General features: G+C 42.8%; 1 protein-coding gene across 2 annotated transcripts in view; it reads right to left on the bottom strand.

The window, feature by feature from the left end:
• ADARB1 (adenosine deaminase RNA specific B1) overlaps positions 1–22,826 on the bottom strand; it is a 53,178-nt gene that overhangs the window by 12,516 nt on the left and 17,836 nt on the right. For both annotated transcript variants that reach the window (XM_080399577.1, XM_080399578.1), the window contains exons 3-7: positions 21,756–22,687; positions 12,306–12,420; positions 9,454–9,622; positions 8,793–8,941; positions 8,014–8,182 (exon numbers count right to left, since the gene is read on the bottom strand). In XM_080399577.1, coding sequence (XP_080255703.1) covers positions 8,014–8,182; positions 8,793–8,941; positions 9,454–9,622; positions 12,306–12,420; positions 21,756–22,687 — 1,534 coding nt within the window. The remainder of the gene's footprint in view (positions 1–8,013; positions 8,183–8,792; positions 8,942–9,453; positions 9,623–12,305; positions 12,421–21,755; positions 22,688–22,826) is intronic.

The following is a 22,826-nucleotide window of genomic DNA, read 5'->3' as shown; positions in this document are numbered from 1 at the left end:
GTAATTATTTCTGTCAAACAGTAATTTCTCACTTCCATTAGCATGTACACTAAAAACCCCCTTTATAGACATAAACTGAGAACGAGCTACATGAATACCACGCATCAGTTTTCAAAAGGCCACAGGCGTTGACTCCTGAAATGGTAAAACTGCCTTGTCCCTCCAGTTTACACGCACAAATTGTCAGAATGCATACCAGCAAAAGCTGTCAATCTAGGATTAATGTTTACTGAAACCACAACTTCTTCTGAAGTTAATGGGCCAAACTCTTTATTTCACTACAAAATGTGAGGTGCAAAGCAGAAAAAGCAAAACTTATTACAGAAAACCTAATTAAAGTCAGCGTTGTCTTTCCAGTGAAACAAATAAGCATAAGATTTTTTTCTTCACTTTAAAACGAGTATCAGAAAAGAGTTAAGTAACTGAAACGACTTAAATCTAGCTTACAAACTTTCTGAGGCTCAGATATAGTTTATAACATAGAAGAGAACCTTTCCGGTGCAATGCCTCACTGCAGCACAGTGGACATAGATCCTGGCCACAGCACAGGACTCATTTAGTAGCATTTGATGGCTCAAGAAAGTGGTAACAGAAGACAACTCTCCCATCGCTAACTCAGCAGTTCCAATCTCTCCTGCACTGACAATGGGCGAAATTGCAGAGCTCCCACATAAAATGACCTGATCTTGGGTCTAGTCTTACTGGGCAGACCACAGAGCAGACTGGACCCATGCAGTACCTTTTCACGCTACTGAAGGAGGACAATGGCACTACATCTGCAACAGAGAAAAGCACTAAGTATGAGCCTAAGCAGAATACAGGAACGCTGCATCACGTCAACAGGGACACTGAAACGCCTGAAGTCAGGTGTGTCAACTAGAGATTTGCCAAAGGGAAAGAACACCTCTCAGCAGACATTCCCCCCCTCCAGCGTAAAACTTCTCACTGGAAAAATCTGAGATGGTTGTCTTAGTTGAGCATAAAACCAATGCCTCTTATGACAGTGCTTTTAAGTTACTACAAGAATTTTCTTTCACAATCTTTAAAAAACCTCAAAGTAAGCCTGACATTTAAAATACAAGCTTTTACATCGGTATAAAGCATGAGCCATAGGATTCAGGTCCAGACTGCCAGCACTTAAATACAGGTGCCTTGATTTGAGCTGGGTGTCTAGATCTCGTTACAGCTAACGTTGATTTGCTCAGTAGCCGAGTACGACCACGGCTGTTGGGCTGCCCAGCTCTCCATCAGCAAGTCGGCCGTCTAAGGGCAGGGAAGCTGGGATACCACGTGTGGATGGGGGATACCTGTGGCCAAACACCAGCCACACGTTCAGCAGTGTGCAATGCTCTTTCAGCTTCAACTCTGCAGTTCTGCAAGTGATACACAGCGTAAGGAAAGGCAACCTGACGTGATGCCAGGAAGTTAAAGCAAAGGCGTATTTACTCATCCTGAACTTGCCTTTTGCTTCTGAGCTGCCTTTTGTGAGACAGAAGATCAAAGTCACCAAGCTGTTTGGCTCACTCTACCAGGGGCTCAATGAGGTGGCATTTAAGCCCTACCATGTTCGACAAGGCAGCAAAATTTCTAATGCTCTTCTAGCAATAAATTGAAAAGTACTTAAGCATGAGAAGGGAAGCAAAAGCTGCAAATCAAAACCACAGCTCTCCTTTTTCCTCAGACAGGGCAGCAGACACACTGCAATGGCCCTTACTAGCACTTGGACCGGGAGGTTCGGTGTTCCTATCACTACACATACGAGCTACTGCTGCTTTTCTGGGACAAAGAAACGGTAACTTTATCTGACTACCTGGCCACTGAGCAGTTCCAAACATTTAAAAAACAAAGAGGATGACAGTCAAAGGATGCTCTAATCTGCTGCTGCTATGAAGTGTTAAGTTGCACCCCATAACTTCCTCAGCGCCAAGTCTGACTGAAGAAAACTGCCTATCACCACCTTGATCCTCCTCAGCCTGCTGATTTTATTGGTGGTGTGGCTCTCCATAAAGTCAGATCAGTGACATGATTCAAGTTTTTTTGAAACAAACCAACCCCCTCGGCCTTATATTTTGAAGAGGCAGCTTCTCCAGCCCACTTTACAGCACAGCTCCACAAACAACTGCAGGACCACTGCTAAGAGGCAGCGAGATGCAGCAGGCAGGAGGGATGCAGCACCTCAGCGTGCATGCTAGAATCTCCTAGAAAACTTTTCCCACCAGAAAATACACTACTGAAAGCACACTCCCAAACACAGACGAAAGTTACCTTGCTTTTAGAATGGAAATAGGCACTGGACAAATTATGCTTTTTTCCTGCAGAAAGTCTTACTGATTTCAGTGGAGCCACTCTACTGAGCAAAATGATGCAAGATGGAGCAAGCTGTGTGAGAAGCAACAAATTACGTCGGGTTTGACCAACATATAACATATATCCTTTTAATAACCTCTTATTCTTCTCTAAACTCGTCATTATTTCATATATTCATATATTCACTGTTTGCTATGAGGAAGAAATAATGCATAATTACATACAGCTCTATTATTTGGTATCAGGTTTATTATTCTTTTGAGAAATTTCCATCAAAGTTGTACTGGCAGATCATTTTTTTTTTATTTAAGTCTTTTTCTTAAATAAAACCTCTTCTTTTAAGTGTGTTTTTGTTGAGCATGAAAAATTCAGCCATCTGAAAAATTTCAAGTGCAAACCAAAATCTACTTCAATTCAGAAACGCTGCTGAAATGTCTCCCTGGGAGTATAACTTGGGGTGACTTGTATCCCCACTTTGCTCTACAGTTCACAGTTCCCCATGCACGCTTAGCTACAGTGAGACCAAAAGCCCAGATTTTCCCTGCCACCAAGATTTTCCCGTGTCCTCTATCTTGTCTACGAAGTAATCTTGTGCTTCAGCATTCAGGGAAATGCTCTTTCAAACCACTACATCTCACCACCTTTACAGATTAGACCCCAATGATGGCCTTGGCGTATCGGTGCACACGAAGTGTGTTCAGCTCCTGACTATTTACACAGGGGATACTCTCTGTGTAGTGTGCTCACCCGAAGTTTATAGACAAGCACTGCACTGGGGAAACCGGAATTTTACAAATGTATTATACTGGTTTCGTTATTCTATATTCACCACTTATATCCTATTGATAACAACCTGGAGGAGGGATGCACTTTCTCAACCTTTCTGCTGTTCTCAATCACACCACATTAAAAAAAGAGGGTAGAGAAACCAGAGAGTGACACCGAATCAGAGCAGTCCTTTCTACCTTGCTGTGTTGTCACATTTCTGCTTTAGACTGCCATGTGTTCAGAGGCATGGATTCCTAATGGATACAATTGGATTCCTAAAAAGTCTATTGATTTCTTCATGACATACAGCTGATTTCACAACTCTCGATACATGAAAAGGTAAGTGAAATTTAACTCTGCAGCAACACTTGCACAGACTGTGCTAGTGCACCTCTTGCCAAAAAAACACACCCAGGTTAAAATCACACGCTTCAGGTGAAAACTCTCCTCTGAACTTTCAAACCCAAACAGCATAGAAATTGTTATTTACACTGTTTTAGAGAAAACATAGAAACAAGGGGAGCCTAACAGCAGTAATCAATAAAGCTGGATGTTAGTATCAAATATCTTAGTACCAGTCTCAGCAATTTTAATGCAGACAGCATTACGGAGGAGGCAAGTCGCTACTGCGTTGAATTTACAATAGCGTGCACGTGGAACTGGTGTCAGAATTCACCTCAGGAAAATGAATGGAGTCTCCTGCAGCTACCAACATGAGGCAGACTGCAAAACCTGACAAAAACGAGTGTTCGAACTCAAAGAGCTGCTCTTATTAACATAACTTATAAACAGTAATGACTATGAAGAGAAGCATTTAGTAGGCATTTTGTTTATGACAAGGTTTTACCTACAACTGACAGCAAGGGAGCGAAGGTGTCAGCGTGTGAGAAGATGTCAGACTATCCCTACAAAGCATTTTGTCTCCTCACATGCATCTCCTGCCCTCCTCCCTGACAGAGGCACACAGCTCAGCAGCTATCTTAGGGACTAAACCCCCAAATGGGCATGGCTTACCGCAACACCAAGATTTCAAGGTCTTTTGAACTGCAACGTGAACTAGGAGCTCCCCACGCCCACTGTGCATCCAAGATGTGGGGCAACTTGCTTTTTACCATGAAGACGTTAGAAAACACGGACCCAGCGGCTCTCGCTAGCTTTAAACAGAAGGTGCTTGTGTTTGCAGTAGCTGCACCCATGGATTTTCCTGCATGTTTCTGGGTTTCAAGCCTACTGTAATCAGCCTGTCAAGTCTGAGGCCAGCAGCACCTCCAGGGATGCTTGCAGTAAGCCCTGTGGTGGCCTTCATCTCTGTAGCTCAGTGACAAAAGGTTTGTCTGTCTTTGCAACCACATTTGCTGCGGTTCGTCATTCATATGCAGTGACGCACCTGGTGCTCAGCTTCAACTCAGCCCCACACTGGGCTTGCTGTGGACACTCATTTAGGTGGGCTTTACTCTCATCACCTGGCAGAATGAATGGGAAGAGCTGACTTTATACAGCTAACTGCAATCTGGTTTCTTTTCTGATTTTAAATCCAATTTCTCTTTGTTTCCTTATGAGATTAACTGAATCTCTATGACCAGTCCATGCCTTCCACGAGCCACGGCACAAACTGGCAGCAACACCTTTACATGGAGTGGAGTCAGAGCTTCTTTTACACCAAGTGGCTCAGTCAGTGGCTCACACTATAAATCAGTAAGTGCAAGAAGTCCACGGTCTTTGACAGTAGCGCTTCTTGCAAACATCTTTTTATTTATCCTGAGGTCATATTTGCAATTACAGACAAGAGAATCTCTTTTCCCTTGCAGCCGTACCTAGCCCGGCAACCACACAGCTCTGACTTGTCCCGTTTTTTCTGGTCTTGCTTGGATTTGCTGCGTATCAGTGAGCCTCGGTCAAGATTCAGGTCACTGGTTTGAGAGGTTACACGGTGCTACATCTGGTTATTTAGATGCTACGTCTTGGGTAGTGGTTTCCTACCACTCTCCCTCGACTTTCTTACCTAGGTGTCACACAGCCACCATGTATCAAAGTGAATACATTCACATCGGTTGCCGTCATTTGGGCTAAGAACTGATGAGAACTGCTCTTTCTATTGCTGTTCAGAAATCATGCTAGCTCCGTCATGGAGCCTGCCACTTAGAAATAACTCTCAAACTCAAAGACAGATGGATGGGCACAGACATAGCTGCAGAACATGCAGCCTTTAGTGAGCATGCACAGGATTTTGTTTGTGCAACTTCATCAGTCCCAAAGATCTGGGTGGTAGGGTCAATAAGGCAAAGCCACTGGGGAAATAAAGAGAAAGACTGAGTTACAAACTTCCATTCGAATTTCCCACTCTGAATAAGCACAAAATGAGGCCAGTGCATGGGCACGTGATATTCTTTCACAAAAAAGATTATCAGAAATAATACTTCCCTTTCTTTAGAGTAGAAGAGCATGGCCGACTTCCCCTTTAACAACCTGACCTAATGTTAAAGCTCTTCTCAATTCCTATAGCCTTCTTAGCAATGAAACAGGGTGAAAAAATTTTTGCTTTTCTCTGCAAGACATTACCCACAGCTGGAATGTTTCATGAGAAGTGAAGTAATTATTTTAAGCCAAAAACTCAAAATGAATGTGGGCGGAAAAACATATGAAAAGGCGAATGACAAAAATAGACATCACAAAGCACCATGGAACAAAGTTAGGATACATTTAAAACAAATGCATGTATATTAATGTCCCAAAGCAGTTTTTCTGGTCACAGAAACCACCCTAACACCATATTGCAGTTGTCACCAATGTCCCAAAGCAGTTACTCTGATCACAGAAACCACCCTAACACCATACTGCAGTGCCATCAGGCACTAACACACTAGGATAATCCTGTTCTAATGCTTCTGACCCAAACGGGATTACACTCGTGGCCTTTCCATGCTTCTTGCAATTTTTCTTGGATGTTTCTGCCAGGCTCAGGAGGCTGCTAGACAGCACACTGCAACAAAGTGCTCAGAGGCTGAAAATAACAGCTTGGATTATATGTATAATCCACACAGATAAGGCTGTTCAGATACAAGGAGTTTTCCTCCTTGTGCAGTCCTGCACCCTGAATTTATCCACGTCTTTTCCAGGCTGGGACTGTGAACTTTTGGGAAAGCTCAGTGGAAATTCACAGGGCTCAGGCATACTGGAGGACTGACTCCTGGACACTACAGAGCAATGCATTCTTTCAAATGTAAATGGACAAAACACGGTTGTAAGTGTCAGGGAAATGTAAAAAAGGAAAAAAAAAAAAAGAAAAGAAAAAAGAATATGAAAATTTGGGCCTCCTTACCCGTCAAACAGTCTTTGTTCTGTGTCAAGGGGCTCTATTTGCTTCCTTCACTGGCACAAACAAAATTATTCCCATTAGCCCCAAGGAGAGGTGACAGCTAGCTACGCAAGCGAGAGATGGATTCTGTTCTGCATCACACAAAATCAACAAAATCGTCAAATGTGTTCTATCTCAACAACTGTCTTCATTTCTTTTTTATTTGCGCTAACAGCAATGAGTATGTGATAAAAGAAGTCAAATGAATGCAGCATGATTACCATGTTGGGTGGTTGGGAGAAGTCCGTGGCACAAAGCTGGGCAATTTATTTGATGAATTTTATTGAAAATATTATAAAAGAAATTGAAATGTCATTTTTGTGGAATACTTTTCAACAACCCACTGTCCTAGCTTCTGAAAGGCCCTATCCACTTATGTTAGGGGGATTTAAAGTAAAGTAAAATGTCTTCCTTCAGTAGAGACACTGATTACTTGAGACAAGACTAAAGGAACAAAGTGATTACATAACCTTCCTCCTGATATTTTTGATTTGGCATATGCAGTTCACAAGAATAGTTCCAACTTAATACACTTAATAAATTTTGAATCAGGCTAACTATGACTTGACAAAACAGCAGAGCTATTTTAATTAAAAAATAACTAAAATCTCGTCAACTGAAAAACTTGGCATTTCTCATCTATCTTGCAAGAATGCAGAGGCTGCAAACACACAGACTCATTTCAAAAAACTATGTTGCAAATCTATATTTGTGATACCTGTTAAAGGATACTGCTGCTAAATTCTTTTGGGGGGTAATCATTTTCCTATTTATGACTGAATAAAAAAAAAGGCTTTCAATCTTTGTCAAAAAGGAAAACAAAGGAGGAATTGGTTAGAATATAAATAAAAGCACTAGTATTGGAAACAAAATATTTAATTACAGTAAAAATATTTAAACTAAAATTGAAATAATTCTGAAGTTAAAAATTAAAAGTGCCCATCCCTTAGGTTTTTTTTTTACCTGGAACACTTTTTCCCCTGTATAAAATAATACAAATCTAAATTTACCCACGGAAAATGTATGTATCGCTGGTATCATAAAATCACAGAGTGGTTTGGGTTGGAAGGGACCTTTAAAGATCATCCAGTACAACCCTCCTACCACGGGCAGGGACACCTTCCACTAGACCAGGTTGCTCAAAGCCCCGTCCAGCCTGGCCTTGAACATTTCCAGTGATGAGGCAACGATGTATATCGTCAGAGGAAGTTATCCAAATATAACTAATGTAATATTTTATTGCACTGTTTTGCTAATGCTATACTACTTTGGAGGGGGGGGGGAGGCATTCCTCAACTATTTCCAAGTGATATAAATACAAAACAAAGCTGTCATGACTTGAAGTGGCTGGCATGATACATAATGATTTCCCCTTGGCTCTGAAGCCAGCAGAAGGTCTGACACCAATTGCAGGTGAAGAATCAGAGTTTTATCACTGGAGTCACGGCCACCCTCACGCTACATCTAAGCAATGAAATAAGCCAATCAACAACCTGCACATTCACTGTAGGTATCACACAACCCTCTTTTCTTGGTCAGCAATAAAAACCAATAGCAAAGAAACCAATCGTTCGGTATCTCACCTTGCTATCTTGTCACTGCAGGACATGGTAAGTAGCCTTTCTCCTTGCAGTACGCCATCCCACGTCTGGATAGTGGTAGTAGAGCGTACGGGGATGGTCCCTTCCCCAGATTCTATTTTTGTCCGTAGCTGTCCTCTTGCTTTGCGGTTTGGATGCCTGTCCCCCTGATCTAAATGATAAAAATCACTTACAGTCAGCTGAGAAACATTCTCAAAGTGTTTTACAGACAGCATTACAATAAGAAGAGTCAAAGAAAGGTCTTTGTCTGCATAACTGCTGGCTTGTATAATATTTCCTATTGCTCCTTGCAAATTAGCTACAGCATCAGACATCTCTCACAAACACTGTCTTCTAAAACACACTTGCAATTAAAGTAAGCTTTCCACAAAGGAGCAGTACGCAGCAGGTAGCTCTTCAATTCTGGTCTGCGCGTTCCAGCGTTAGAATGAAGTTAATGCACAGATCAAGAAAAGGGCAGGCAGACAACCACCGTTAAAAGATGGAAACAGTGAGACGGTTTGGTTAGTTCTGGACAAATACTTGCTGACTCACTGGCTTATCTTGGCTAGCACTCAGCCTCTTCAAGACCACATGGTGGATCAGTCTATACTTAACTTCTACCACACAGGACCAACAGCCCAGATTTTTTTTTGAAGAGATCTTTGTCTAACACACATCTACACTAAAAGGAAAGAAGACACCTAAATTTTAACTGTGCCACTTGCACATGCTCGAAGAATACTTTTAACTCCCTTGCTTGAGTAGGACTGCTGTCATACCCTCTTGTGCTGCTTCGTGTGGTGAGAAAATCCTAGCGTCCCCACAAGGAGATGTGCTGATATAGAGATGAAACTGCACATTCTCCTTCAGCTTAAACCCGCCTCGTTCCGATTTGATAAAAATGGATTTTTGTTGATCTTCTTTATTGCTGAAACAGAAAATAAAGCTCAAGTCAAAACTGACATTAACGCGCAAATAACCATAAGCTGGGCAGTCTTAGTAGGTGTTAAAAACAAACACAGGATGCCTACAAATTTTGTAGTACAATTTTAACAGTTGTTACAATTAACAAAATTAAAAGACCATTAAGACAAGAAAGACAGCACTTGACATCCCCAGATGTCAAAAGCTTTCAGGCACTTACCAGTAAATGAAACATCACCATCCTCTAGCCCACTTGAGATTATTTTGATTTACATGCTTACAGTCTACAAAATGATCCCCAATTATTTTTTCTGTCCTCCCCTCTCATGACTGACACCTAACTGAATACATGTTTTGTTAAAGTCAAATGTTAGGGCAAAGGGCCTGAGTTCTAAATTAAACATCCTAATGCAACAGGACAAGTGTTTCACATCGAAATAATTAAGACAAATGTTTTACACAGACAATTTTTCAGCTCGGTGTGATCAGCTCATCTTCCTTTTCCTTCTAGCTTACCTTAGATAAAGCTCAAGTTGTGTATACAGAAATTTAAGCAGGCACCGGCGAGATATAATTTCTGCATGGCAATCATTTAATGCAAGACCACGATCACTCATGTATTCACCATTGATGCATTTTGTTCCTGTGGAAACACTTATTACCAGGGCATCTTTCACATCTGTACCTTCAAAACAGAATTTCAGGAAGAAGTTGCAATTAAAATCACAAATAATCTAGCAAGTGATCTTCTTGCAGAACCCAAATAAAGCTCTCTGTTTTTGTTTGCTTCTTAAAAAAATAATTAAACATGTTTTTTCTTCTGATACTTTCTTTAAAGCAAAAGCTTCACTCAGCCATACCTTCCCTGTACCAGTACGGTCTATGATTCTTGTGACTTCTTCATGTTGGAGTTCAGACAAATTAGGAATTGAAAAGCTGCAGGGAAAAACTGCTGCTTCAGGAAGAGTTATTAAAGCCTGAGCTCCAAAACCAGTGCTTTTCTCCTGAGCTCCAGGCACCCATCTAAGCTTCCAGCATGTCCCTTCCCAGACACATATGCAGATATTCACAGCAACTTTGGAAATCTTAAAAGCACTGAATTAAAACAGCAACACTTTATGGAAGGGTATTAAGCCAATAACAGGAAAGGCAAGACTAGGGAGTTAAATTTAAGTTTTACGTTGGTTTAAGCATTTATCAGCAGTATGATGCTTCTAGAAGTGTAGTTTTTTCTATTGAAAAATATATTGAATCATTCTGTACAATAGAATTAAAATGTTTTGGGTGTTTTCTATACAGAGAACTGTCTTTATCACGCAAAACCCCCCAAAGGTCAGCTGCATGAAGAATTCAGAAAGACAGGTCAAAAGTTACATCCCTCTAGCAAAACACTCAGCAAAGCCCTGACAAGCCACGCCGATTCCTCAAGCTCTCGAGGTGTCACCAGCAGAGGCAGATAGTGGGGAAGCCCTGCCAAACACCTTCTGCTGTCTTCCTCCCATAGAATAGCTATTGTAGTATGTAGTATGGAAGTAGTATAGTATACTGCAGTAAGGAAGAGCAGAAAAAAACACTTTCAGTGCATCCCCCACACACCTGGAGTTGAAGATCCTCGCATAACCACTTGGCTGCACAACAGCGGTGCTGATATAAGGGGCAAGAGAATTTGTAACTGAGTAATCAAAAAGTAATTGAGACATGGACCTGTCCTCATTCCTGATGAAATACACGGCCTTAAAAAAATGAACTTGAGCCCAGCTGCCCCCTCCTGCCCACATGGCTGGAAGAGACCGTGAAGGAAAAGAAGGGAACTGCTTCGCTCTAAAACACAAGGCTGTGCAACGGGGTCATCTATTGCCAGGGTTCCCCAGACATGTGTCCATGCAAAGATGCTTTCTAATTACGTGCAGAGCTATTTCTTCAGTTAATCAAAATGTATTCACATGTTAATTTACATCTTAATTCTTTGGTCACGTGGCTTTTCTGGGAATTTCGGACACAGGACTGTAATTACAATATAAACTTGTTATCACAAAACATGTTAAGTAAAACTACAGCATGTCCCTCACAGTGCTTTGCGTTTGGGGCTAAAATGGTGCTGGCACCGCTCAGATGCTTTGGCTGCCATTGAGCAGTGCTTGAGGAGTTTCCAGGCTTTCTTTCCAAACCTCCCAGAGGCCAGTGTGCTGGGGGTGGGCAAAGAGACTGGGAGGGGACACAGCTGAGCAACAGTGACCAAGGGATATCCCTCACCATAACACTGTGCTCAGCAACAGGAGCCCCAGGAAAGGAAAAGACGATGTTTGAGGCTACCACGTTTGTCCACCCCATGAGTCTTCTCTCCCTCCTTCCGTTTTCTCCTCATGCCCCGGGACAGGGCAGCGAGCAAGAGGATGGGTGGGTGTTTGACTGCTGGCCAGGGTCAGCCCATCACAGACTTCCTGTAACAGAGTTTGGGCCACATCATCCCCTTGTCACATTCCCCTGCCCCTAGAGTTATCATCTACCCTAACCAGCACCCTCAGACCTCTCCGCTCTGTGGAGGAGGCCCCTACAAACATCCCCAGGGGATGAAAGGGCTTGCATTGCCCAAATCATCAAGGGAAGGCTGTACGTTTATCACTGATCTCTGTCTGACTCGTAGAACTAACAGGGGACATTCCATGACAGGCCCAAAATGGACATCCCATCGAGGGCTCAGTTGGCTTGAAGACCGAGAGAAATCTTAGCGTGAGGAAAATACAGCAGCAGTGTGGTCGCAGACCAGCCTGGGGCAGAACTTCCCTGTTTTGGGTGATCTGGCAGAGCACAGACCTTGTGCCAGCAATCAGGGAAGCATGATGTTACTGCTGCTTGTACATGTGCACCAGTGTCAGCTGCCAAAACATAAGCTGCTTTCTTCAGATATTTTTACTAAAATGACTGAGAAACAAAGCACTAAGAATAAAATACAGCAAGAATAACTCTAACAGTGAAAAACCTTAAAAAACGTGGAAAACAAGCATAATTTCTTACATAATATGCCAAAACCAAGAATGCCATCTGTGTGACCAGTATTATTTTAGATTTACTTTCAAAAAGTTGCACCACTAATTTTAAAAGGTACATGTATTTTGTAGACCATGAATTATCTCAGATGCTTCGTCAGGCAGAAGACAAAAACTCTATGGAAACAGAAGTATTTGCAGGTCTAATTTTCCTGTAATTACTTTTAGCCAAGATTTAATTGCTGTATTTACTGCACCTTGAAGATTAAACAGTAAAAATACATTTCAAAGCTGGTTAACTGAAAAAAAGATAGTTTCCTAGAATGCAAACAGGGCTCTTGTATGTAAGTAGTTAAAACAGTACTTTCTTTTTTTCTTTACCTGTTGTCATGACAATTCCAGCAAGGACTTTTCTACGTGCGTGTGGAGATGTGAAATTTTCTGTCAAATCACTGAATTTATCTACAACCAAGCGTGCAACAGCATCAGCTAAAACCTGTAGGATCACATAGAAATGCGCATCAGAAAACAAAACAAATAATTTTTAAATGGCAGCAGCATTAGGTTATAAAGGTTTGCACTTGTAAATGATTTGATACAATAAATAAAATGAATTTTTATTGTTCCCTTTATAAACAGACAGAAGCATCAGCACTATGTCACGGAGGTGGCTGGGTCTGATTTTCAGGCACACTGAGCGCTCGCAGCTCTTTGTAAGTGGAAGCAGAGCTCTCTGTGCTCCACGTCTATTAAAACAGGGTCAGACAGCCCTAAGCCAAGCATCGAAGCACCTAATGCTCATGATCGTTATGAACATTTGAGGCTTAGGAGAACAACTGGATAGACAGATAACTCTATACTTTCATGCTCAAACCTCAAAACACATCATTTCAGTATCCTCAACATTGGACCTGACCAGAAAATTAAAGTACAAAACCCAGGCTCCTCAAACAAACATAAACTTTTTACAACAGTTGAATTCATTACCTAGCTGTTACATAAATAAGAGCGAATCTGTTTTCAACACTGGTTAAACACTTTCTGTCTTATTTTTACAAGACATATGCAAATTTAGGAATAGAAAATGTCAACGTATAACCCAAAAGAAGCTATCTCAAAATTAGGAAGGATTTAGCTCTTTCACCTTCAGGAAAACTTGAATAACAGTCAAAGCCCTGTTGTATCTGGCCAGCAGGTTAGCAGCAACATCGGTCAGGCTGTAAGGAGGGCTAACTCCCAATATTAAGGAAAACTTCAAAATACCAGTCCCGCTCTTGTTGAACGACATTTCAGTTCCACACTGCAGCTAATCTCACCTGCTGGTTTTAAGGCAGCTGGAACCGTAACAGCTAGTAGAGATGAGTCAAGATCAAATTCTTGAATTTTCACCTGAAAAGAAACTGAAACCCAGGGCAACCTATGCTAGCATAGCTGGTTGTTCCCAAGGGAGCGGCTGAGAAAGGCAAGTTACGTGCCAGGCAGTGTGATTAGGGGTCCCCAGGCTGGCAGGAGAGACAGGGCAGCCTGTCCTCATCCATCTTCCACCAGCAGTGGGACTGGCAGCTGGAGAGGAGTGGACAGCTGGGGAGGGAGCTCAGGTCCTTGTCTTGGAGCACCACACATAAAAACCTTGAGCTGCTTCTTCGGGTACTGGCACCCAGCAGTATCCAAGATGTTCTGGTCTAACCACCTGGCCAACACATTGACACACCAGAAGAACACAGGTCCTGTGTGTCATACCTGCCAGTGCCACGCAGATGCCTTACGATACCCAAGAGAATCCTGCGTGGTGCTAAACACACATGTAAACAACTACATGAAGCCCAAATGGATGATAGTGGCTGAGTCTTCTGCTTACAAACTGGTTTTGGGCTCTCAGCAATGGAAGAAGATCACCACTCTCACCCCTCCAGAAGGCCCAAGGCAAATCAACAGGGCTGATGGGCAGCAGTATATACAGCTTGGAGGCACCCACTTAAACGGTACAAACTCTTGAACACAATCAGTTCTAAAAACAGACTGCCAGGGTCAAAAGAAAAGAAAGAGAAGAATAAGCGGGTTTGAAGACTGCCAGCCCAATTCACCACCGTTTTCTTAACAATGCTCATGAGAACCGACAGCCTAGAAATAACGTGGAGGAGCTCTCAATGTTAACTTCCTTCTGGAAAAGCTTTAACAGCCAAGGAAGCAATAAAGTTCATGTGACATGATTTCAGACCTCAACAGCTTTTTCCAGAATCTGACTGGAAACAGCAATCAGCAGTCAGTGGTGACCAAGGCCACATCTGCACCAAGCATTGGTCAATGTCTTGCAATTGCACAACTGGTAGAGCCAGAAGACTCTCGACATTGCACATACAAATCTTCTTGATGCATTTGAATGGACTGCAACTCAGAAACTCTTACCAACAGATTGAGAAATTTTTCAGGAATGCAGTTTGTCTCAGAGACTGTGAACATGTCTGGTCAGGCACTGATTTTCAAACAAGGTCTTTTCGCTGCTGGACCCAAAATTTTGTTACAATCTGTGCTCCGACAGCACCATGACCACGCAGCACAAAATCTGTATTTAATTGTGCTAGTACTTACCTAATGCAGAAAGCGGAACTTTAAGGTAAATAAACACACACAAAAAAAAAAGCGACAGTTTTTTATCACCATGGTTTTAGAAACAGAAAAGGCTTAAAAGATTAACCTTCCTGCGGCCACATGGGCAGATCACTGCAAGGACAAGAAACAAGTCCCCACTCCAGTGCTTTATCCATAGCTCCAGTCGATAATTATGGATACTGCTTCCCAGCTGCAAGTTCTATGCTCTCATTTCTGTAATGTATATGTTTTTCTTTTCTACTTTACATCATGATGTGCTGGACAGGAGAACAATGCTGGCAGTTGACAAGCTACCAGGCAACGTAAAATCCTGATGACTGAATGACATTATGGTGGAACATACTAGTGAAACAAACTTTTTCAAATAGGTATGGACCTGACCCACAAAGAGAATACATGCTTCAGAGAGGCTTCAAAGCCTGCCAGAACGGCTTGCCATCCAGGTAATAAACAATATGGGTCACTCCCTCTCCAAAAAAAAAGTGAGTGTGATGACTGGTAAGTGGAGGAGTCTTCCCCAATGCTAAGTTACACAAAACTACAAAGTTCAGCACATGCCATAAAGGGTGACTGCAAAATGCTGAACCAAAACCGACTAGTTGCCAAGGGTGAACGTAGAGGAGGAATGCTTCTTCCAGGATCACCAAACACGGGTAACTTGCTACACAGATCCCAAACCTACAGGACCAAACAGAGCCTGATCTAGAGAGGCAGAAGACTGACCATTCCCTGGGGGAACCAGGGCTGGCTTTAGGAGGTTCTCATCAGGAGGTGGGAACTGAAACTGCCAGGTGTTTCTGGGAAGAAATCCATGGCCCACTTACCTGCCAATACTGCTGACAAAAAGGCTACTTGAACATCAGTTGGGTAGGATGTTTGCATACAAGGTGGGCACATTTAGCCTTTTCCAAAAAGATTATTTTTTTCACATAATAAGCAAAGGAAACTGTTGTGTTGGTATACAAGTGAGAACATGGTGAGTCCCTCTGGGAAGATGTAAGCTGGCGCCGAAGGACGGGACTGCATCTCAAACAGCGTGGAACTAAGCTGCTGGCAAGGAAACCTAAAAACGCTTGAATGAACATGTAGCCAGACAGTGGGGAGGGCTGATAACGACTAAGCAGAGCTCAAGCGAGACAAAATGACCGCCAGAGATGCAAACAATAGAGGAGGAACTGCAGGAGAGGGGGAGGGGGGGCGGGAAACAGGCAGATACATTAAAGCTTTGTGTTATGAACAGAGCACTGCAGTGCCGGGAACAAGACTGGACTAAAAAGATGTCCTTGTCCTCATCTCAAAACCAAGGACTTGAAGCTGTCTCCACATCAAGCCCCGACCACTGATCAGCCTGGGTAGGGATCTTTCACTTCCTATTCTGACTCTACTCCCTTTCATATGTATAAATATTAATTGGAACAGAAACTGAACTCGTGTCTCACCTTCCCAGTGAGTGCCCTAGCATCTGACACACAGCTCCTCTGCCCCCGCTCCTGCATTAAATCATTATTCAAAGCTGGATAATTCAAAAAAGGAAAGACCTAAAATAGCTGACAGTTCGCTCACTAAGGCATGTGAGCTCAAAGCTATTTTGGGTGCGTTGTTCCTTTCTCCAATGAAGTTACAGTGAATCCACTTTTCCACACTTAAGACCGAATTTGGTTAATCTTGCAGCAATGTTGTAGCAGAACCCCCCTGACCATCCATGTTTTAAAATATTCTGAAGCTGATGAAGTTCAGGTCTGTCTGGATCTGAAGACGACCTTGGCAGGCCACAGAGACCACCCCAGGTGAAGTGTGGTGATCACCTGTGTCGTGGAACCAAAGGCAGCAGGAGCAGGGGCACTGCAGGGAATGACAGCACCCAGCTCTCACTGGGGAACTGACCTGAGACCTCCCAGTCTTTTGCACTCTCTGGGTCTCCAGTGATTCTTCTCAAGCACAAATGTTCTCCCTCAGCTTTAATTTCTTCTTACCTTCACAGTTTAGGGCTTACGTGAACTTTCACAAGCTGCTGAGCAGTGGCAGTGCCCACAGTAGGTAAAACCAAGGTCAGCCAGGTCTGTTATCTCTCCTCTGACAGTGACCAGCACACATGATTCACAGAAGGTGGAAACATATGTACACTAATAAAACAGGATAATTATTTTCTAGTGCTCCAAAGTTCCCTGTATTTATTTAAAGGAACTGCTGCCTGGCCGTAGTCTCTCACTGCTTCTGCAGATGGATCTTTCACATTTCCTCCAGTTCCACAGCAATTATTCTGACATATAATTCATTAATTCCCATAAATATATTCAGTATTATCTTTTTGCTAGGCTTGAATGTTACATTCTCATTCTCCTGGATATACTAAGCAGTCTGTTGCAATAAACTGCCTAGAGCTCTTCAGTACCTCTGCAGAAGCAGCTTTCCCAGATCTCTGGTCATGTTCATCATTAATTTGTGTATCATTTCTATATTTGAATACTTCTTTTATAGTTTCCCCCTGCCCCAGGTTGAACCACGATTAACATAGCACTTCAAGTAAAAGTAGCCATTGCAGTGTCGGTTCTCACTCCATTTCTTCTCCTTAACGTTCTGTTTCAACAGCTGTCCACAATGGTATACAGGATAAGTTGAATTTACAACACGATTAGGTGAATAACTAAAAGTATTCCCTCTGGTGGATTTTTCAAAACTAATTTCATCTGCAGCTACACTGCTTATTTGTGTAGCTCAGGTTGCTTTCTCTCACAATTGTCCAGCTTTCACTAATCTAAATAACTCTATATTTAAGCTTCAATATTTACAATTCCAATTTCCTAATTTCTACCCTTTTGCATCCTGACTAAACAACTATCTTTTTAAGTGACCAGTTTGAGGAAATCTGGGAAATATAATTATAGAGCTTATATGGAGGTTTTCCTAAGAGAGTCTGTCAGTGGCCTAAGGAGGATACCTCTACCAGCTGGTTCCTACCATCTGATGGAAACAGTTTCTTCCACATTCCCATATTACCAGGACACAGATCATTTTACCAGGGCACACCCAGGATGCACACCGCACATTCAAAACAAACGAGATGAGACTCTTCTTCTGCCGTACATACTTAAAACAGTGGAACTTAGTGCTACACGGTGCTGTGGAAGGTAAAAAGTTTACACAAGTTCAAGAAATGGTTGAAATTCATGGGGGGAAAAATAATCCATCAAGGAATCTCAAATGGAAAGACATCATTTCTGGCTGAGAAAATCCTTGAGACACAAACTGCTGAAGGTTAGAGGTGTATACTGGGGAAGTATGGCTACCAATATGCCCTTTTCTCAGGTTTTTTTTCCCCCCAAAGGCATTTGCTACTGGCCTGAGTACTTCTTCTACAGCCAGCACCATCCCACCTTTGACAGAGGTGTGAGACCCCTCACAGCCTTCCTTGGGAAGCAGGGAGTGTCTAAAGAAAAGGAAAAAAAAGGAGAGAAAACAAGTGATCTCTGGGAAACTTATCTCTGGGTGATAAAGACATCAAAAATAAAGAAATAGGGAAGTCCAATGGAGCATCTGCTGCTCCTGGGATGTCCTTGGACGTCCTTGTCCCAATTCCTGAGATGTCCAAAGTGATGTTCAGTGGCAGGACTGGCTCTACTGGTGGAGATAGCCTCAGGCAGCATCAGCATTCCCTGCAAACCTCTCACTTCCCGCTGAGCTGATGGGGCTGCTGGCAGGGATGTAGCACCGGGCATGAGACGATGTGTGAGTAGGAGCTATTGCTTGGCCCAGCGTGGCTCTTGCTGTGGTTGAGTGCTCAACAATACTCTTTGCCCCAGAAATCATGTTTGCATTTTGCACAGTTTTTAAAAACCTGATCACATCGACCTGCATGCTTCCTCTGTAAATGTGTGACTCCCCTGCTTTCAGAAATTATTTTAAAAGACTTCCCATTTTACTGTCTTCTCCAGTTCTCATCACCTACCAACTCTGCAGACCTTTGAGAACCCATACACTTAAACCTTGTAATGATATTAACCTAAGTATACTGAAACATGCAGTTTTCTTCCACGGAAACGAATAAAACTTGAAGGACACATTTTAGAGTCCTCGGTATGTCCTGTGGCTTACTGCAGAATATAGGACACTCCTTTGCATCAAGGGGTGGGAGGTAAAGTGAGGATGGCTGTCAAATTACAAGACATAGCTAACTACAAAAACATTTCCTTTGTTTTGGAGAGGCAAGTCCCTATAAAGCAAGATTGACAACCTCTTCCATTTTAACTCTCACTGCCAAGGGCTGCAAAAGCTGCACAAGGGCTGACTGTTTTCAGCAGGGCTTTTTCATCCACCCTGGGGCACATGCTGAGTGACTTACTGGCTTTAACTCCCCTTTCCAGCAAAGAGATTTCCCTCACCGTAGGCAACGTTGCTTCATCCCTCACAGTCAAGCTGCAAGCAAGCAGATACGCTTGCTTTGCAGAGACTGGTTTTAAATATGTTAAACCATGGGATCAGCACTTCAACGACCCACGCTACAGACCGTAAGATTATACCTCCATCCATTTTATAAGCTGATTTCTGATGTCAACTGCCCCTCTGTACCATTTGACAGCTTGCATGTGTATTTCCGCATTTAGTTTTCTCTGGAGCGCCTGCAGCTGTTAGGAGGTGTGGGATCACAGATAGGCATTTCAGCTGATACAACCACCACTGGAGCAGGGATCATCTTCCTCTCGACTCTTTCTGCCCTACCAGTTTTTCTCACAAGGCACCACAAATTAACACACCAGCTACAGGCAGGTTTTGAACCTGCCACCCAGGCAGTCAATTCCACCATCATTATTGGCACAACCAGACTGTACTTCTAATATTTCCACTAAGCATTTGGTATTTTGATTTTTCCCGCTCTTGCATGTTTCTAGCTTCCATTTTTTTCCGACCCAATCAACATTTTATTTCATCCATGGGTTATAACAAATGCTATCCTCATTTACATCATTCCTGCACTTGCCAATGTTAGGGACTTCACCTGCTTTAGGATTATCTCCAAATTTAACATCTTTATACATCCTGAGTAAACACTCTGTAAAAAAACAAACAAACAAAAAAACCACCAAAAAAACCCAAACCCCAACTCACAGAGTTAAAAAACCAGAAGATAAATAAAGCACTACCTGAAAACATCACCAATGCTTAAATCCCTTATTAATCATTAACACATACCAGACCAAAATCACCAATACGTGACAGACCTGATACCATTCCCATAACTTGACAGCTAATTATAATTAAAAGCAGAGTAATAAAACAGAGCGAAGTGCAAAAAGGACGACAGCATCCTGATGACAAGCTGATGAAAAGCCCCTGAATAAATAACCGACTTGGAATCGGGTCTACATGAGGTGGTACCAGCAACCTCCCCTTCCCACACAGCCTATTCAGCATTACTCCTAAAGCCCACTGGCTTCTCCTCCACACCAGAGCAGCCTTTTTCGGTGCACGCCTACAAGACAGGTGAAACGCAAGCTATCCCTGGGGCGTGCTTTGTTGTATACAATATGGGTATCAAAGTCAGCGTAGGAGCACTGGAAAAAATGAAAAATAGTGTTTGCACATGTTCGGGTTTTGTTATTTAACACCATACCCTAGGCTCAAATGCCCTGATCATCCCGTAAGGTCTGGGATAGCCACCTGGGACTCCATCAGAACCTGACAAAGGCAAGGAGCTCAGATAAACCCAGCACTGCCCCGTGGTCCATCCAAGTCCTTTAAAGAAAAGAGGCTGTGTAAGCTGTTATACACTGGACTGCTGGGCAAAGAAAGAATTTTACCCTCTTAGAACGACACCTCTTTCACATCTCACCTTGTGCTCTTTCCCACTTCCCTAATCTAGCTCCAATTTTCACCATTTTACTGATTCAAGAAATAATAACACAAATTACTGGCAGTGACTTTTTTTTTTTTTTTTTGGTGTCTGGGGCCAAATCTACTTTTAAAAGCACCACAGAGAATGCAGTCTGAAATTACCAAATCTACTGAAGAAATCATAACTACCTGAAATAGCATATTCCTAAGATTTGAAAATGAAGGAAATGTTCATCAATAAAGCAGTAATTGTGCAACACTGAAAAAGAAAGCGTAATTCTAAATGATGCATATTATTCATGCATTTTGAGAAAACAACATTCTTAAAATAGTCACACATCTAAATATACTCCTCAGTCCCACATTATCAAATCAGACCAGTATGTTACACTTTTAATGAAATCTAAACCAATGTTTTTGAAATAGAAAAGGTCAAATCCTTGGAATTCTCATAATAAACAAAGTTGCAAAAAAGTCACAGTCAAGTATCCGAATTTAGCAGGTGTATAATATCATTAAAAAGACTCAAGAGAGACAGTAAAAAGAGGGTAGCTGAACAATCATTACTGTAGTTCGAATGGGGAGAAACACAAGCAAACGTGGGAGAATTTGTCTTCATCAGAAAAACAAAAAAATACTCTGTTCTAGCTACTTTAAATTTCTGGTCTATGTCTGGTATGTTTGATACTTTCCCTAGTTCATTATTTGATTTAAACTATTCCTCATCCAGATTTACTTGCTTACGTAACTCACATATACTGATTAATTGATTTGATTAGAGCACAGTCCTTTAGATGACAGCTATTTAACCACATGCCTTGGATACACGGACTGTGAGTGTGTGGTTTATTTAGACCCTCTAAATACAGGGCAACTGTATCAGTCCCGCTTAATCTGTCCTTGCCTTTCATTATTTAGCTCTGTAAATACCAAAAATTTCAGTTTTCAGAAGAGAACGATTTTATTCTCTGCTAAAAATTGTTGTATCACATAAGAATTTTCTTTAAAGCAGTAATTCTGACTTGAACTCCATCCAAGTCTTGCTGCCTAAGACGAGCAAGGTGCATTTCAACCTTCCCTCAGCACAAAGCATAATCCAAGCTGGCATTGCAACTGGGCTTGGTGCTGTCTCGTGTGATGTGATCAAGGCTGAAAGCATCAGCAACAAAGCCTCCTCTCTGTTCAACAGAATACAAAGAGTTCATGCAATTATCAGAAGCCATAAGTGAGTAAATCACCTAATACATATATACACTTCTATATGTATGCGCACACACATCTACAGGAGCAGAATAAACAGCAGAAATGCTGTTCAAGCTGACTCAATACGCATGACTTGGCTTCTCTTGGTCATAACCCAAAGACACCTACAAAACCCAAAGGGCTTCTCACCTGTGGCAAGTGTAACTGGAGCCCCTCGCTGGGAATGGGCTGTCGAGATGGGGTCTGGTCCAGCTGCATGTTAAACAAGGATGCTAGGGCTGACTGAGCGGCCCTAGCCTTTGCCAGCTTTTTATTCCTTCCCGAGCCTTCAAAAGTCTGACCATCCACTGCCACAGCCATGACAAAGTTTTTTGCGTGGCTCTCCCCGCTCTCTGAGAGAAACTCGTACTTCAGTCCCGGTCGCAGCTCGTTGAGGATCATGACAGGGTTCTTCCCGCTGGCAGAGGGGTAGGGCGATGGCACAGGGAGAGGCGACTGGGAAAGGCTGCTGGCTACGGCAGACGATGGCAAACCGTAGTCCCCGCTAGAGCTAAAGGACCCGTCCCCGTTGGACCCTAGGTAAAAGGAAGTATCGGAAGGAACTGGTGTTTCAAACCCATTGAAAAGGGTGTCGGGGAAGTCCGCTTGGTCGGAAGTGAAGTCCGTGTTGACCGACAGAGTCCTCCCCATTGCCAGGTGGGCTTCCGAGGCGTTTGGAAACTGGACAAAAGACCGCAGAGCCTTCTCGGCAGCGTGAAGCTTGGCTTTCTTTTTCGTCGGGCCAGACCCCTCAAATACCTGCCCATTGACTTCAACTGCCATCACGAACATGGGGGCATGGACCGGCCCCGTCTGGGACAGGAGTTTGTACTGTAAACCGGGTTTAATCTCATTAAGTTGCATCAGGGCATTCTTTGGCAGAACAGGGCCGGGCGTTTTCTTCCTCTTCTTCGGGCGAAATTTGGAGTGGCCATTGTTGCCCTCCTCCAAAGGACGCTTTCTGCTGCTGCTGCCACCACCATTGGAGAGCTGCGCCCCCTCCCCGGCGCCTTGCCCACCGCCGTCCTTGGGGGGAACGTTGTCCACGTTGCGGTTTTCTTTAACATCGGTGCTGCTCGAACCTGCGGTGCCCAGAAAGAGTAACTTACAATGCCTTCGTTGCAGGACCTTGTAAATGCAAAATTTATAGATTCCTTTATCTCTCTTTGTAACTGGTTAAGTGATGTGTGCTCACAAGTTAAATGTTTTGCAATGTGATTA

The sequence above is a fragment of the Falco punctatus genome (assembly GCF_963210335.1).
Source record: "Falco punctatus genome assembly, chromosome: 8".
In the NCBI taxonomy this organism is placed as follows: domain Eukaryota; kingdom Metazoa; phylum Chordata; class Aves; order Falconiformes; family Falconidae; genus Falco; species Falco punctatus.
This window is presented reverse-complemented; position numbering and strand designations above follow the sequence as displayed.